Here is a 15319-nt window from a genome sequence, read left to right as displayed (position 1 = left end):
TGGTTGAATGGGTGCCACACCCCCAAAAAAGATGTCTGCCTAGAACCTGTGAACGGACTTTATTTGGCAAAAGGGTCTTTGCAGATGTAATTAAATTAATGATCTTAAGATGATATCATCCTACATTATCTGGGTAGACCCTAAATCGAATGACTAGGGTCCTTGTATGAGAAAGGCAGAAAGAGATTCAAGACAGCGGAGACGGTGATATGAAGACAGAGGCATAGTTTGGGAGATGTAGCCATAGGCCAAGGAATGCCAGGAGCCATCAGAAGCTGGAAGAGGCCAGGAAGACCCCTAGAGCCTTCAGAGGGACTATGGCCCTGCTGACATCTTGATTTCGGACTTCTAGCCTCCAGAACTGTGAGAGAATAAATTTCTGTTGTTTTAAACCATGCAGCTTGTGGTAATTTTTTTACAGCAGCCAACCCCAAGGGTGGGGGTGGGGGGAATAATAAGAAAAACAGAATTCATCACAGGCAGAGACAATGAAGGAACCAGAGATACATGGGAAGGGAGAGATAGACGGACTGACACTGCAGGAAGAACAGGCGCTAACTACAATTGTGCTCTCCTCCTCCAGGAAGCCCTCCCTGATCCCCCAGGCTCGGTAATTACTGGCTGTGGACATTCGCAATGCCTTGTGCTACCTCCATTAGAGCACAGATCTCACTAGAAGGGACTATGTCCCTACACGTCTCCCTCAAGGCCCCAGGCCTGAACCATCTCTGGATCCCCAGCATCACTCCACACAAGGCACATGGGGGTCCTCAGGAGAGAAACTGGTCATGATTGAATGAAAAAATGTTCCTGCTGTCTCTTCCTAGAGATTCTGGCCCCCTCCCATCTGCCTGGGAGACACTTGAATTTTCTTCAAGGGCTTTCCAGCGAGGGCTTTGCTTCCTCCAGGAAGTCTTCCTTGATTTCCCAGGCTGGGTCCTGTGCTGCCTCCATTATTACACATCATACCAGATGTGACTGTACCTAGGTCTCTTTCCTAGCCAACCCTCCCAGACAGGGAGCCCCTCCAGGGCAAGTCCCGGCTCTGACTCAGGTCTTAGCATTTACCAGGGAGACCTCAGGAGAATACCGTGTTTCCCCGAAAATAAGACCTATCCGGACCATCAGCTCTAACGTGTCTTTTGGAGCAAAAATTAATATAAGATCTGGTATTATATTGTATTATATTATATACCTAGTCTTATATTAAAATAAGAACAGGTATTATATTATACCCGATCTTATATTAAAATAAGACTGGGTCTTATATTAATTTTTGCTCCAAAAGACGCATTAGAGCTGATGGTCCGGCTAGGTCTTATTTTTGGGGAAACACAGTATATTGAATGAATGAATAAGTGAGTGAATAAAGTAAAAATATAGGGACTGTAGCATTCAGAAATGGGTAAACAATTTTTTTCACGTGGGATTAAGAGGAAGGCTTCTCGTGTAGTGATGTTTCCCCTACTCTCTTTCTGTCCCCATACCCCTGCCCTTGGCTCAAACCTCATCTTCTCCCACCAGTGTCTTTTCCCCAGAGTTATAGTTAGGAAGCAGCAGAGTAGGGAAGTGGCACAGAGCCCAGCCTGAGAGATCAGGGAAGACTTCCTGGAGGTGAGGCCGTCACTCCCCATTCAGTCTCCTTCCTCCTTCAGTCTATCCTCCACAGACCCCAGAGGGCTCTTTCTACACCTAGAGTCGAGCCTGCCTCTCCCTAGTCACAGGTATCCCATAGCTTCCAGCACCCCTGGACGAAGTCCCCCACCCCTCAGCCTGTCTTGTCATGACCAAATCCTTCTATCCTTCAAGATCTACCTCAGATGTCACTTCCTCTGAGAGAAGTTACCTGACCTCCAGGCTGGGTTCAAGGCCTTCTCTGGGCTCTCCCTGTGAATTGAACCACTTCAATGATTGTCCATATCACTGTTTCTCACACTGATTCTCAGGACTGATTCTGTCCCACCCCTGCTCATAGACCTCCCATGGCTCCCCAGTGCCCTGGGGCCGGGGGGTGGGGGGGAGCCCAATCCTTCAGTCTGGCCTTAGAGGACCCCCATGCCCTGGCCACCACCAATCCCCAGTCTCATCTCTTTTCTTACCACACAAGGCCCTCTCCCAGTTTTCTGCTGTGCAAATTCCTATCAGATTTATGTATTTCAGGAGTCTGCTCTTCCAGGAAGCCATGAGCAATGCTGAGGTGGTCAGGGGTCTCCTCTGAGCTCTGGAAACCACCTATGCTGCCATATAGCACACAAACAGACTGGGCTCAGTGCCCAGAGGCAGAGAGAATGGCCAGGCTGGAAGTGGTTCCCAGATGTGGATTTCACGCTTATTCGTCTCGGGTGCTGGGAACAAAGTCTGGGTCATAAGGAACATATGGGGCTTGCCCACTCCTCACTTTCATCTTCTACCTCCCCAGCCCCTGGGTGGGAGGCAGTATGGCCAGGACTCTCCAGGCCTGGGTGGTTCTCACAGCCCTTCTTGGCCTCTTCACCCCTCTTTCCCTGCTCTCAACTCCCACTCCCTTGAGGAGCTTAGCAAAATCCTCTTGATCTATGTTCTAGCCTTCTGGGCTCTCCTCTTTTGGGGGAGGTATGGCCAGTGGGCGTTTAAATAATAACAAACTCAAATGGCTTTTACTCTGCCAGGCACTATTCTAAGCCCATGATATACATTTATTAACGCATTTAATCCTCATAATATACCCTGTGGGTTACTTCCTATTGTTATCTAAAGAACTAAGTTTGAATGCCAGCTACTTGCTGTGTGATGGTTGCTAAGACTCCTTGCCTCTATGAGCTAGTTTCTTCATTGAAGAGGTGGTTAAGAATTCTGGCCAAACCCAAACATATCTGGGTTTTAATCCCTGCCTTCACCTCAAGATGTAGTTCCCCTGTGAGCCTCAATTTCTTCATCTGTATAATGGGAATAATAATAGGACCCGCCTATTTATTCAACAAATATTTATGTTTATTGAATACCTATTGTGTTCTAGGGGCTGCGATAACAGCATCAATCAAAACAGACACAAATCCAAGGTCAAGGCAGCAGGAGGTGCGATGGAAGTTCATGGCCAGACATATACTACTTTCAGTCTCAGCCTGTTTTCCTGGAAATGCCAAAGAGCTGCTCTGCTTAACACCTCATGATGTCATAGTATGCTCTGGGTTCTGATTGGCTGAGAGTCTTACATAAAGCCAGGTAAGCTAATTTTCCCCAAATCCTTTCTCTAATCTTTCCTTGATATCCTATTTAGCTGGATCCAAGACAGCCCAGCTTTAAAGGCTCATTTACATCCTCTCTTGCAGCTAGGTGTGGTCATGTGACTTAACTTCTGGCCAATGAGCAGCTTTTGGAAAAACATCCTTATAAGTCAGCTGTGTGGGCCTTTTGGACTTTTTTCTTTGCCTTCTTCCATGTCTGGATACAGACATTGTGGCTGGAGCACTAGCTGCCGTCTTGGACCATGAGTACAAGGACCATTGTAAAGATGGTGGAGAGGAAAGCTAGAAGGTTCCTGGTGGCTTGACTATCTCCAGACTTCTTTTATGCAAGAGAGAAATATATTTCTATTTTGTTTAAGCCACGGTTATTTGGGGTTTGATATGACTCCTAATTATACAGATGCTTGAGGCATCACTTCAGGTTCAGTTGGGCTGCAAATTAGACCATTCATTGATCAGTTTTTCAACAAGTATTTATTGAGCATATACTGTGTGTCATGAACCTTTCTAGATACAGGGGATATAGCCATGAACAAAACTAAATCCCTCCTCCCATGGAGCTCACATTCTAGTGGAAGAGAAAGAAATAGCAAACAAAAAAGACAGATACTTAATATATCAGGTGGTGGTAAGTACTACAAAAAAAAAAAAAAAAAAACTAAGCAGGACAAAGCAATGAGAATGATTGGAAGGAGCTGCTGTTTAGTTAGGGTGGTCAGGGTAGTTCTCTCTGATGCTGTGGAATTTGAGCAGAGCCACATGGTGGAAAATTCTAGTTCTCACACATGTCCAGTAGTGGTAGTAAGAATAATGGTGTCAACACCCAAAGATGTCCACAGTCTAATTCTTGGAACTGGTGAATATGTTACCTTACATGGAAAAAGGTACTTTGCAGAGTTGATAAAGATTAAGGATCTTGAAATGGGGAGATTATTCTGGATTATCTGGGTGGGTCCCATCTAATCACATGCATCTTTAAAAACAGAGAACCTTTCCCAGCTATGGTCAGAAAGAAAGATGTGAGGACAAAGAGTCAGGAGAAATTTGAAGTGTGAGAAGGACTCAACATGCCATTGCTGGCTTTGAAGATGGAAGAGGGGGCCATGAGCCAAGAAATGCTGGTGGCCTTTAGAAGTTAGGAATGTAAAGGAAACATTCTCCCCTGAAGTTTCCAGAAGGAATGCAGCCTTGTTGACACCTTGATTTTAGCCTAGGAAACCTGTTGGGCTTTTGACTTATAGAACTGTAAGATAATAAATTTGTTTTGTTTCAGCTGCTGAGTGTGATAATTTATTTTGACAGCAATAGAAAACTAATACACTGGTTCTTCTCTCTTTCAGAGCATATAAGGGGGTTCTACTTCCCCACCTTCATGCAATTAGATGGAACCATGTGAGCAATCTTGACCAATGAGCTGTGAAGGGATGGGCTGGAGTCATTCCTGGTCCAAAGCGTTTATCTCTTGTGTGGGACCATTTAGTTTCCCCCCCCCCCCCCCCCCCCCCGTCACAGTAATCAAGGATGCCATAGGTTGCAGTTGGTGCAGTGACAAGATGGTAGATTCCTCTACACCTTTGTCCTTCAATGACTGTGTGGAAAATTGCCCCTTGCTGACCTTGCGTAGGACATGTATATGAGCAAGAAATTAACTTTCATTGTTTCAAGCTAACAGAATTAGCCTAACCTGACTAATGGAGGGCTACAGACCCCTGATCTGTGCTGGGTGGGTCTCTGAGGTGCAAATCAAGGCCTTGAGTCAATCTGTGGAGCCCAAGTATGGCTACTACTCCCTGCCAAAATAGCCAATCCAAGGAAAGAGATGATATGACGTCAGTAAGTGCCGATCAGATTGTGTTGCCTGATGATTGGCTAAAAGCCAATGGATGGGGATGATAACTAGAAAAGGCGGGAAATTCCTCAAGATTTAAGATTTTATTGAGAGAACTAGCTGCATAGGTACCAGGCCAAATGTCCTAGCCCGAGACTAAATGTCCTGCTTGCAGTTGACCGCCTTTGGTTAGACAGCCCTCATGCCTTCACGGTGCTGGCGCGTGCTGGTGATGTCATCGGCTCCGCCACGTCTGATTGGCTCACTAAGGGAGGCGCCGTCCAGGTAAAAGATTTCCCTCATGGTCTCTTCCAAGTGCCTTGGTTGGCTTTTGAGGCCACTCAGCTGTGGTTCTAGTCCTCAGGCGTGAGGCTCGGGCTGGAGGCCGCAGGCTGTCGCAGCCCCCGGTGTGTTCCTCCTGCTGCAGCCGCCGCAATGGCCGGGCCCAGCGCGGCCTCCAGGGCAGCGCGAGGCCGTGGCGGTCGAGGACTAGGCGCGCAGGGTCAGGGTCGCCAGCCGCGCTGCCCAGCAGCAAGTAGTCGGTGCCGGGCTGCAGGCGCAGGCAGCCGCAGGCCAGGTCGGTGCCCGGCACCCAGGCCTCCTGGCCGCCGCGGCGCACGGGCGGCGCTCGCTGCTTGTACACAGCCAGCACGCGCAAGGCCAGCCGCTTCCATGCCGGGCCCACCACCTCAGATGCCAGCACCTGCGCACGGAGAACTGCGGGAAAGGGAGCTGTCAGGCCTGGGTGCTGAAGAGCCGTCAAGGTCCCCTGGGTCAATCCTGATGGGGAGGGGCCTGGGACCTGAGGGTGGGCTTCTGGGATCAAGTCTGTGGGAATGGGGCTGAAGCTCAGACTTGGGATCTTGAAGGGAGGCAGAGAGCGTCTGAGGTAGGCAAGACAGGGCAAAAGTCTGTTCCATTCAACCAGTTCCCCTTTCTCCTTCCATCCCCAGGAGGCCACCTTCCTCCCTCAGATATGTCAGGCTAAAGGAGATAGTAAACTCTGGCAAGGCCAAGAACATAGGGAAAGAGGAGATATGCCAGGGCAGGGAACACCCCCTCTCCACTGCCCTTTCCACCCATTTGTCTTCAGTCCCATTAGATCCGAGATCAGGAAGGACCCTTTGGAATCTAACACCCCTTCCCATTTAAGATGAGAAAATGAAGGCCAGAGAATGGGGTGGTGCGGAGACAGTGATCAGAACATGTATGCAGCCACTGGCCCTTTTTCTCCCCAGCACTCACCATAGTCCTGCTGGCAGTACCTCCGAAGGCTCATATGTACCCTGGTGTCCGAGATATTGCAGTAGTTGTGACACTGAGGGTCTGGGGAGGGTCAGGCTGTCTGCAGTGGGCTCCTGAGGCAGCGTTCTGCCCCTGCCCATCCCCACATTCCATCTTGATGGACAGCTGGGGTGCCCGAACCCTGGGACTGGGTTCAGTGGGTCACCCCTGTATCCCCACAGGGTGGGGCGGCAATCAGCCCATCCCTGACCCCTCTTGCTGCCAGGGATCTCCACACTAGCCTGTCTTACCAGAGCTGTAAGCACTTGGGGTCGTAGCAAGGGTGGTTGTTGCCTCTGGGATTCCTATGAGAAACCAAAGGAGAAATTTAACCTTAGTCCCTGCCCGCCTCACACACACAAGGATTCCAAATATCCATCTATTTCCTTAAGGTCCAAGAGGGCAAAAAGTTTGCCCTTCTCCCCAGAACCTGGACTCCTGTTCTCTAGCTCCTTCTTCCTTCAGACCCAGGAATCTACAGCCCGAGCCCCCTCCTCCCTCAGACCCAGGAGTCCAGGCTTCCAGCTTCTTCTTCCCAGAGACTGAAGAGACTGGAATTACCGTTCCTACTTCCCCAAGGATGCAGAGTTTAGCCTCCAGCTTCTAGCTCCCATCCCCCAGGGACCCAGCCCTCCCCATGCTTGTCCACTGGAGATCTGGGATGTTCCCCCCCCACCCTCTACTTAGGACTTGTGGCCCCTCAGGACTCACGCTGGCAGGGCATCCTGGGGGAGCGGCTCTGCTGGTAGCCAGGACCACAGCGGTTGCATGTCAGGCCAGTGACCCCTAACTTGCAGGAGCACTGCCCACTGGTCTGGTTACAGGTGCCACCCATTGCCCCAATAGGGTGGCACTGGCAGGCTACATGAAGACAGGATCTCGGATGTGGGTGTCTGGGCCCTAGATGTTCCCTCCCAATTCCCCAGCCCCTCCTCCCTCAGACCCAGGAGTTTGGTCCTGGCTCCTTCCCCCCCAGGCTGGGCTTCAGATAGCACTCACCCCTGCAGGCCTTGCGGCTAGTAATAGGCTGGCTGGGGTCCCTCCGGAACCCTGGCTGGCAGTAGTGGCAGTGCCGCCCAGCTGTGTGGTGGCGGCACCGCTCACAAACACCCCCACTGCGGCCGCCTGACAACCTGAACAGCTCGGAGTTAAACCTGCAGCGTCGGGCGTGCTGGTTGCAGGAGCAGGCTAGGAGGAGCAAGATGGAGCCAAGGCACATCGAACCAGGGCTTTCTGTTCCCTGTCCTCAGTTTTCCCCCCACTGCCCTCAGGAAATAGAGTGTGAGTACAGAGTAAAAGAGACTGCCTGGGGGTCCCTGTTTAAGCCTGGGTCCCAGAGTCTCTTCATTCTCATCTTTAAAATGGGGGCACTGGACTGGAACAGGGTAAGCCCGAGGGGACTGATGAACCTCCTGATTGTGTGAAACCAGGGTGGGGAGGGGTGGGAGGGTGGGGGGTGGGGGGTGGCTTAAAGAAGAGTAGCAGCTATGGTGTGGGCTATGGAGTCAGACGCTGGGTGTTCGTGTTCCACTGTGTTCCTTGGGCATGTGACTTCTTTTTGTAGCTCAGCTTCCTTTGCTATAAAATGACATTTATAATGTCTACGTCATGAGGTTTAAATGAAACCTAATAGACATAAAGTGCTTAATCCAGGGCCGGACACAGCGCACATACCTGCCCGTTTAGAGCTTCCACGTACCAGGTGCCAGGTGCTGAGTGGCTGGCATGTTGCATTCTCACAGCAGCTCTGTGAGGCTGGTGCTATCATCCCCATGTTACATATACAAAAACTGAGGCACAGAGAAGTGAAGTCACCAGCTCAAGGTAATGCAGCTAAGGGGTAGTCAGAGGCACGATTGGAACCCAATTCCTTACAGGTCCAGAGTCCATGCTCTTAGCAGCTACCCTCCAGTGCTTCTCACACAGCTCACAGGATTCTGTGCATTTTCCTGGGAGCATTGATCAGGCGTTCTAAGGCAGTTGCTTTCAAATCCTACTATTTTACTTCCCAGAAGTACCAGAGCAGTTTTTAAAAGGAACAACACCAATTCCAGGGCCCACCTCCAAGGCTTCTGCTGGGCCCAGGGATCTGTGTTTTAGCAAGCATCCCAGAGTGAGGGGCTGATTCCGGGGGTTCATGGACCACTCTTTGGAGAGATGTGAGGAGTTTTGGACTCGGAGAGGTTTGAGGGCCCAAAGGAGTAGTGCGAAGGCCAGGGATCTGCAGCAGCAGTGTGTTCTTGGGAAAATGGCTCTGCCTCTCTGAGCCTTTGTTTCCTTCCTGTCTGGTGGGGATCTCAATTAGAGGTGGCAACACTATTAAGATTATCAGTGGGTGATCAGTGGGCTTTGGATTCTTTCTGACCTGAGAGTGGTCATGGTGCCTCACTTCCCTCTGGAAAACTTGGATGGGGAAGGGGTTCAGGCCACCATGTTTGTAAAGCCCACAGCCTCGCCACAGGAGTTAGTCTCACCTTGCCCGCCCAGACCCTTCTTCATCACAACACCGTTGGTCTCCTACCCAGATTCAGAGGGCAGTGCCCAGCTCAGCCTGGGGGCAGGGGTGATCCTCAGAGGGTCAGCCTCCCCAGCTCCCAGGCCCTGTCCAAATCCAGGATGATCCCTGCTGCACCCCCAGGCCACAGGAGTCTCCCCTCCTTCACTCCGCCAAGGGGGCGTCAGTTCTGGCTGGTGGGAATGGACCAACTGAACAGAGGCCCTGAGGGAGCGGGTGCGGGGGCATCAAGGAAGAACACAGTGGGGATGAGGATAGAGTGGGAACCCAGGACAACCAGATGGTCTGTAAGTTAGACCATATGACATTGCAGGAAGAAATAGAGGGGGACGGGGCAAAGAATGTGGGAGGTGGAGAGAGACTGAAGTCCAGGGACTCCCAGGGCCTGGTGGTGTGTGTGTGTGTGTCAGTCGGTGGAATGGTGTTACTGCCCAGGGCCTGGTAACACACTCAGACCCTCTAGCAAGGGCGGCAGGCTGGAGGTAGGAGGAGGGCCCAGACTCTGGAAGCTCCAGTCTGGGAGCACTGTGGAGGGGAAAGAGCACTGCGTGGGACCTGGGGAGCGCTGGTCCAGCTGGATGGCCTGGGGGGATGACCCAGCTTCTAGGAAGGCCTGTCTCCCCAGTTCAGTCCCAGTGCTGCCCCCTGCTGGCAGTGAGACTTAGGGCAAGCGACTGTCCCCTCAAGTCTTACCTTCCTCATCTGGGGAATGGTAACACTGGCAGACTCTCAGGAAGCTCATCCTTCGTGCCAGGTACCATGTGAAGCTTTATTCTAAGGACTTGATGTATATTATTAACTCACTGAATTTTCACTGCCACTTATAAAGGAAGTACTGTTACTACCCCCACTTTACAGATGAGGAAATAGAGGCACAGAGAAGTTAGACCTTGCCTGGTGTCACACAGCCAATAAACAGAGGAGGTTGAATTTGAACCCAGGCAGTCTGACTCCTGTCTGCTGTCCTAGAGCATCTAGTGTGACAGCACCTGACAGGAGCTTGGCAGGGACAAGCCAAGACCCCCAAGCTCAGCTTCTGGCCATGCCACTTACTTACTGGCTGTGTGTCATTGTGCAAGGAACTTCCCAACTCTAGCCTCAGTCTCCTCATCTGTAAGATGGGCCTGGTGACAGTATCTGCCTGGCACATAGCAGGTGATCGATATGTATGTATTTAATGAATAAATCCTTCCCCCATGTGGTTGATTGGATGAGTTAGGAAAGGTCCAGCTGCCCCGTTCCCTACAACCACTCAGTAAATATTACCAGAGTACCTACAACAAACCAGGCCCTGGGCTGGGTGCTCAGGAAATGTTATTCATATCATCATCATTGTGAATGAGTGTTGGGGAGAGGCTGGAGCCCCCTAATGGGGGCTGAAAGTCTGAGGTAGCAGCGATGCAGGGCAGGCAGGTAGGGGTGCTGAAAGGGGAGGTGAAGAGGGGACCTGGCTGGAGAACAGTGAGGGGAAAAGCAAGGAGCAAGCAGCTCTGGGGAGGGAGAGCTGCTTAGGGACAAGGGACCAGCTTCTGGAGAGTCATGGGGCCTGGTAGTGGGTGAGGGTGGGAGAGCAGGGCCCAAGACTCACGCAGGCAAGGGTGGGGGTGCCAGGGTGTGGCTGGTCGCCAGGGCCAGTCGCGGTGGGATGGGCGGCAGCTCTCGCACCCGGGGCCGGTGGTGTGGTGACGGCAGCGACAGCGGGGGGGCCGGGCACGAGCAGCACAGCGGGCAGCATGGCCGTGGCACTGGCAGCGGCCTCTCACTCCAGCTGCTGCCAGCCCTGCCCGGCCTCCGAACTCCACACGGAGGTGACTGGCTACCACACTGGCCTTAGAGCCAGGTGGTGCACGGAAGGTCACCTTTTCTGGGCCCCCCAGGGCCCCAGGCCAGGCCGGTCTGCGCCACAGCGATCTCCAGGGACCTCCAGTAGCCCAGGCGGCTGACAGGACCAGGGCTGGGGGTCCTGGAGTGCAGAAGCGCAGGCTGACGGAAGTCAGGAGGAAGGGGCCATCCAGGGCCAGAGTCAGACTGCCATTACAGGTGGCCCGGGAGCCAACCTCGGCCCCTGTAGAGAAGGCGCAGGACTGGGGACAGGAGGCCGCCATACCAGCCAACTGGGTCACTGGTGGGAGGCAGAAGCGGGGGCGGCCCCCTGGATGGTAGCATGGGTCCGAGGTGGCCTGGCTCAGGAGGAACAAGAAGGTGAAGGTCAGGGGCATAGTCCCAGCAGGGGCAAGTACCTAGAGAGAGGAGAGGAGTGGCCAGGCTGAGAGCCTCAGGCTGCCCTCAAGTGTCATGGTCCACCATGCTCAGCCAGGCCCCCTGAGGACACCAGCATTCCACCCCCAGCCCAGCCCAAGCCCCCTCCCCATGGCTTCTAAGCGAGGAAAATAGTTCCATCTGGGGAGAATTACTGTTTACACAACCCAAAGGGGAAAGAACGCAAGCAAAATTGAGAATTTTGCCTGAACTAATCTGTAGCTTAACACCCCAGAGCGATCTGTCAGTGTCGAGGTGCAGGGGCCCTGGGGAGAGGACAAGGGGGCAGATGAGGAAACTGAGGGAGGGCCCCAGGGCGAGTGGGGTCAGGGCTGGGTAGAAGAGGGGGATTTAGAAATGAACGAAGCTCAGAGACAAAAGAGTAGAGAAAGGGACAGAGGCACAGCCAGCAGACACAGACAGAGGGAAAGGAGATGCAAGCTTAGGGAAAGGGGCAGGCGCAGAGAAAGAGCCACGAGGAGAGAAGACGGACACCAAGGGAGGCCAGGAGGCCCAGACAGACAGTGAGTAGGGGAGTCCACAGGGAGCAGGGGAGATCAGTGCCCCAGGGAGCCTGGGGGCCCAGACAGACAGATGGGCAGGTGGGCGGGCTCAGAGGCACCCCACAGCTAAGAAAAGACAGCCCAGCAGGCCGGTGGGAAGGGAAGGAGGGGAGGGGCAGGGGTGTCCGACAGGCAATCAGAAGCGGGAGGCCAGGCCCCGGCCCACAGGGATCAGAGCAGAGGCCTTTTCCCACGTGGGGCCCTAACCTTGTTCTCCACACCCAGGGCACGGAGGGGATTATGGCCAAACCACCTGGCCTCCCTACCACCCACCCCCAGCCTCCACCACCCTTAACCCTTTCCCACCCAGGTGCAAAGCCCAGAGAACCGTGTTAAGGAACAGGACCAGGATGCCCCGGGCTGGAAGCCTGGGTCGCTCTGTGGCTAGGGAATGGGTATAGAAGCCATGTGGGGTCAGGAAAGCACAGACCTGGGTTCCCCTTAGGTCTCTAGGTGGGACAACACTGTGCTTGGATTTCTGAGGACTCTCTGATAATCTCAGACCTCCGCCCGCTATCCTAGGCCTCAGGGTCCAGGATCCGAGACCCTACGTTCTCCCTATCTTAAGGTCCCTGGAGATGGGGGAACAGATGATGGGGGTGGCGGGTGCTAAGGGAGGAGAGAAAGAGGCAGAACAGTGCAGGGCCAGAGGCCAGGATGTCTGAGGGGGCCAGAAGTCCAGACCTCCGGGATGTCAGGAACTAAAAAGGACTTGCTGAAATGCACACCCCCACCACCACCCCACCCCTGCCCACCACTTTCCCCTCTCAGGGCTGCCAGCGCCTAATGAGGAACTCACTCAGGTCTGGGGGCCTCAGAGCTTTTCTGGGCCCCACTGCCCAGTCCCCTGGCTCTGAATCTGGACCGGACCAGGAGTCTGTGAGGCACCTGGGTGCAGGTGGGGTCACATCCTCTCCCAACCTGATTTTACAGCCCCCCCCCATGTCCCCACTGCTGTTGCCATGTGGAGAGACCGCCTTCCCTTGCCCCCGAGTACGGGTATCACCCTCCTCCCCTGCCGAGGAGCCTGGCGCCATTTTGCGCTCTGGAGGCCGGCATTTGCCTAGAGACTCTCAGTATCAGCCTTGTTAAGGACCTAGCCCCGTCTCCCACCTCTCTTCTCTTGCATGGGTGGTTCAGGCATTACCACCTTCTGGCCCTTAGCACCTTGGGCAACAAGACTGTGAGTCCCCCAGTACTCCTGGGGGATCCAGAAGCCAGCCCCTGCCCACTGGGGAACCCAGATGTCCGGTCCCCAGCCTCTACCCCTTCTGGGAGCAGCAGCCCACCCCACCCTCAGCCCCTTTAAGGAACAGAGTCTAGCCGTGCTCCCACCAGATCCATAGTGAGGCCCCTTGGCCTGAGCAGTGTGGGGGGTCCACCGGGGGCCCATGCTCCTTTCCCCCCGACTTTTTTGCAAGCACCCTGCCCTTCACTCCTGACATTGGCCAAACCTGCACCCAAGATGTGAGCGTCCTCTGCAGTTAGTTCCTCACGTGTTCTTCCCTCCTGCAGGAGTCTGGCGGCTGGTGTGGGCTCTCCGGAGTGAGTGTTGAGTGGCTGTTCTCAGGCCCCAGGCTAGTGGAGGTTCTGGGCGGGAGCTCAGAGCAGAGCTGGCAGAATCCAACACCACCCCCGCCCCCCCACCCCCGCCCAATCCCCTCGCCAACCATAGCCACCTTCTTCCCGCAGGGACCCCTGCCTGCCAAACCCCCAGGACTGTGTGGGACCTGAGTGCTGTCATCTTCAGGGAACCTGAAGCCGGACAACCTGGAGCAGGCTGGCCAAGGAGGCACAAAACAGGTTGGACTGGAAGGGACAGCGGCCAGATGGGCTTGCGGGTCTGGGGTCCCCACAGCACTCACACTTACCCCCTGGAACGATGGGTGCGGCTCATCCCCACCTCATGGTGGCTGTCATGGCCACACACTGAGGTGGGACCTTGGCCCCTGGCTGGGTAACCCCAAACCAGCCCTCCTTCCTTCTGGAAGCTTTTGTCAGCTGTGGGTTAACTGAGTGTTAAAATCAGTTGCTTTCAAGCCCTGAATATCAGTACTCTTGGAAGAATCAGACCAGCCATCAGAATACCCAAAGACGAGTTGCTTTCTAAGATGTTGGGGACTGAGGTGAGATGAGAACACCTCAGGCCTCAGTGGTTCTAGCGGCCAAAGGGAGAAAGCAGGGACCCCGAGTGGGACAGAGCTCAAAGCCAGCCTCCCACGGCCAGTTTCCTGCGAGGCCTCAATGCTTCAGTTGTGAAATTCCCAAATAATGTTGCTGTAAACTGTGTTACATACCAAACGGTTCTGACTAGAAAAAGAACGTTTTCCGTCACTTCCTGCTGAGAAAAGCAAGGGCCTGGGAGGATGGGGCACTTTATTTGCTGCTGTGGCCTCAAGTGCCTCCCGGCATTGACTGTGGCACAGCATGGGCCCGACCCAAATAGGGATTTGCGGACCCACTGTCTGAAGCCTGCCCTGGGCGGGAGGGCACAGTCAAGCAATCCAGGTGACCCTCACATGCCACGGTGGAAGGGCCAGCCCCAGCGGGAGACAGGACAGGAACATCGGATTTCAATGTAAGCTGCAAGAGAAAGGGATTGGGGGCAGAGACACCCCCAAATCAGAGGGGCAAACAGTGTGAGTGACAGGGTAATGTATGTTAGTATTGCAGTATTCACTGTACTCATCCATTCGACAAGTACCCCCTGTGTGTCAAACACTCTGCTGAACACACGTGAACATACATGAAACACGCACAAAAATCCTGTTCTTGTCAGGCTCACAATCTAGAGCAAGGAGAGATCACTACAGAAAAGTAATACCTAAGTAATTACATTCTAGAACATGGTGGAAGGTGACAAGTGCTTTGGAGCAAAAGCAAGTAGGGAAGAGGATGCAGGGGATGGGGGTCCTCAGGGGACATTTGGGCTGTGACCTGAGGGAGGAGGGCAAGCCTCGCAGGCATCAGGGCAGGCACGACCCAGGCAGAGGCAATGGTGGTACGTAGGCTGGGTTTTTGTTGTTGTTGTTTTCTTTTAAATTCAAGTTTATTGGGGTGACAATTGTTAGTAAAGTTACATAGATTTCAGGTGTACAATTCTGTAATACATTGTCTATATCTCACATTGTGTGTTCACCACCCACAGTCAGTTCTCTTTCCGTCACCATATATTAGAACAGGCTGGTTTTGTTGCCAGAGAAAGTTCAGGAAGAAGGCTTAGGTCTCACTTGCTTTTCCTCCCCACCCGGGGACAAGAAGTTTCTTAAGCTAATGTTACTTGGAGGGAAGCTATTCTTCCCTTTTGTTTTTAATAGCCTGAGCTGCTGGAGGCGATTAGCACCGCTGAACGTACCTGGGAGGGGGAGGGGTACAAGAAGTCAGAGCTAAGAGGAAACAATTCCCCAAGTTGACTGGGGGGGTGTCCCCAAGTATTGGGCACCTTTACCCTTACAGTGCCCGAGAGAGAAGAGAGGGCCTCCCAGGGCACAGCTCCGAAGTGGGCCCAACAGGGTGGGACCCACAGATCTGGGCTTCCAGAGCTCTTTTATCCCTGCTTGGTGACTCAGAAAGCAGAGGCCCCACAAGTCAGGGCAGGTCAAACCCCGCATGTAACTGGATGGACAGTGTGCAGCTGAGTGCTTGC

The 15319-nt window shown here is 53.4% G+C and overlaps 2 protein-coding genes across 12 annotated transcripts in view; one reads left to right on the top strand and one right to left on the bottom strand.

Annotated features, from left to right (window-relative positions):
• Window positions 1-15319, top strand: part of FUT2 (fucosyltransferase 2 (H blood group)) — a 36247-nt gene that overhangs the window by 9388 nt on the left and 11540 nt on the right. For 8 of the 11 annotated variants that reach the window (XR_012490551.1, XR_012490550.1, XR_012490552.1 and 5 more), the window contains exons 2-3: window positions 2996-3201; window positions 13366-13476. The gene's annotated coding sequence lies outside the window, so the exon portion shown is untranslated. Of the gene's footprint in view, window positions 1-2995; window positions 3202-3308; window positions 4497-11482; window positions 11635-13365; window positions 13477-15319 lie in introns of those variants that run through there. The other 3 variants (XR_012490554.2, XR_012490549.2, XM_088800057.1) reach the window with 3 other exon arrangements.
• NTN5 (netrin 5) lies at window positions 4991-13357 on the bottom strand. The gene is made up of 7 exons (XM_019741498.3): window positions 13128-13357; window positions 10440-11091; window positions 7336-7524; window positions 7048-7197; window positions 6588-6641; window positions 6298-6378; window positions 4991-5769 (listed from the first exon to the last, which is right to left on the bottom strand). Exons 2-7 carry the CDS (start codon window positions 11068-11070, stop codon window positions 5318-5320), a joined length of 1557 nt encoding a protein of 518 aa, XP_019597057.1. The 5' UTR covers window positions 11071-11091; window positions 13128-13357; the 3' UTR covers window positions 4991-5317.

This window comes from Rhinolophus sinicus, chromosome 8 (assembly GCF_057876585.1).
Source record: "Rhinolophus sinicus isolate RSI-liver-muscle chromosome 8, RSI-T2T, whole genome shotgun sequence".
In the NCBI taxonomy this organism is placed as follows: domain Eukaryota; kingdom Metazoa; phylum Chordata; class Mammalia; order Chiroptera; family Rhinolophidae; genus Rhinolophus; species Rhinolophus sinicus.
This window is presented reverse-complemented; position numbering and strand designations above follow the sequence as displayed.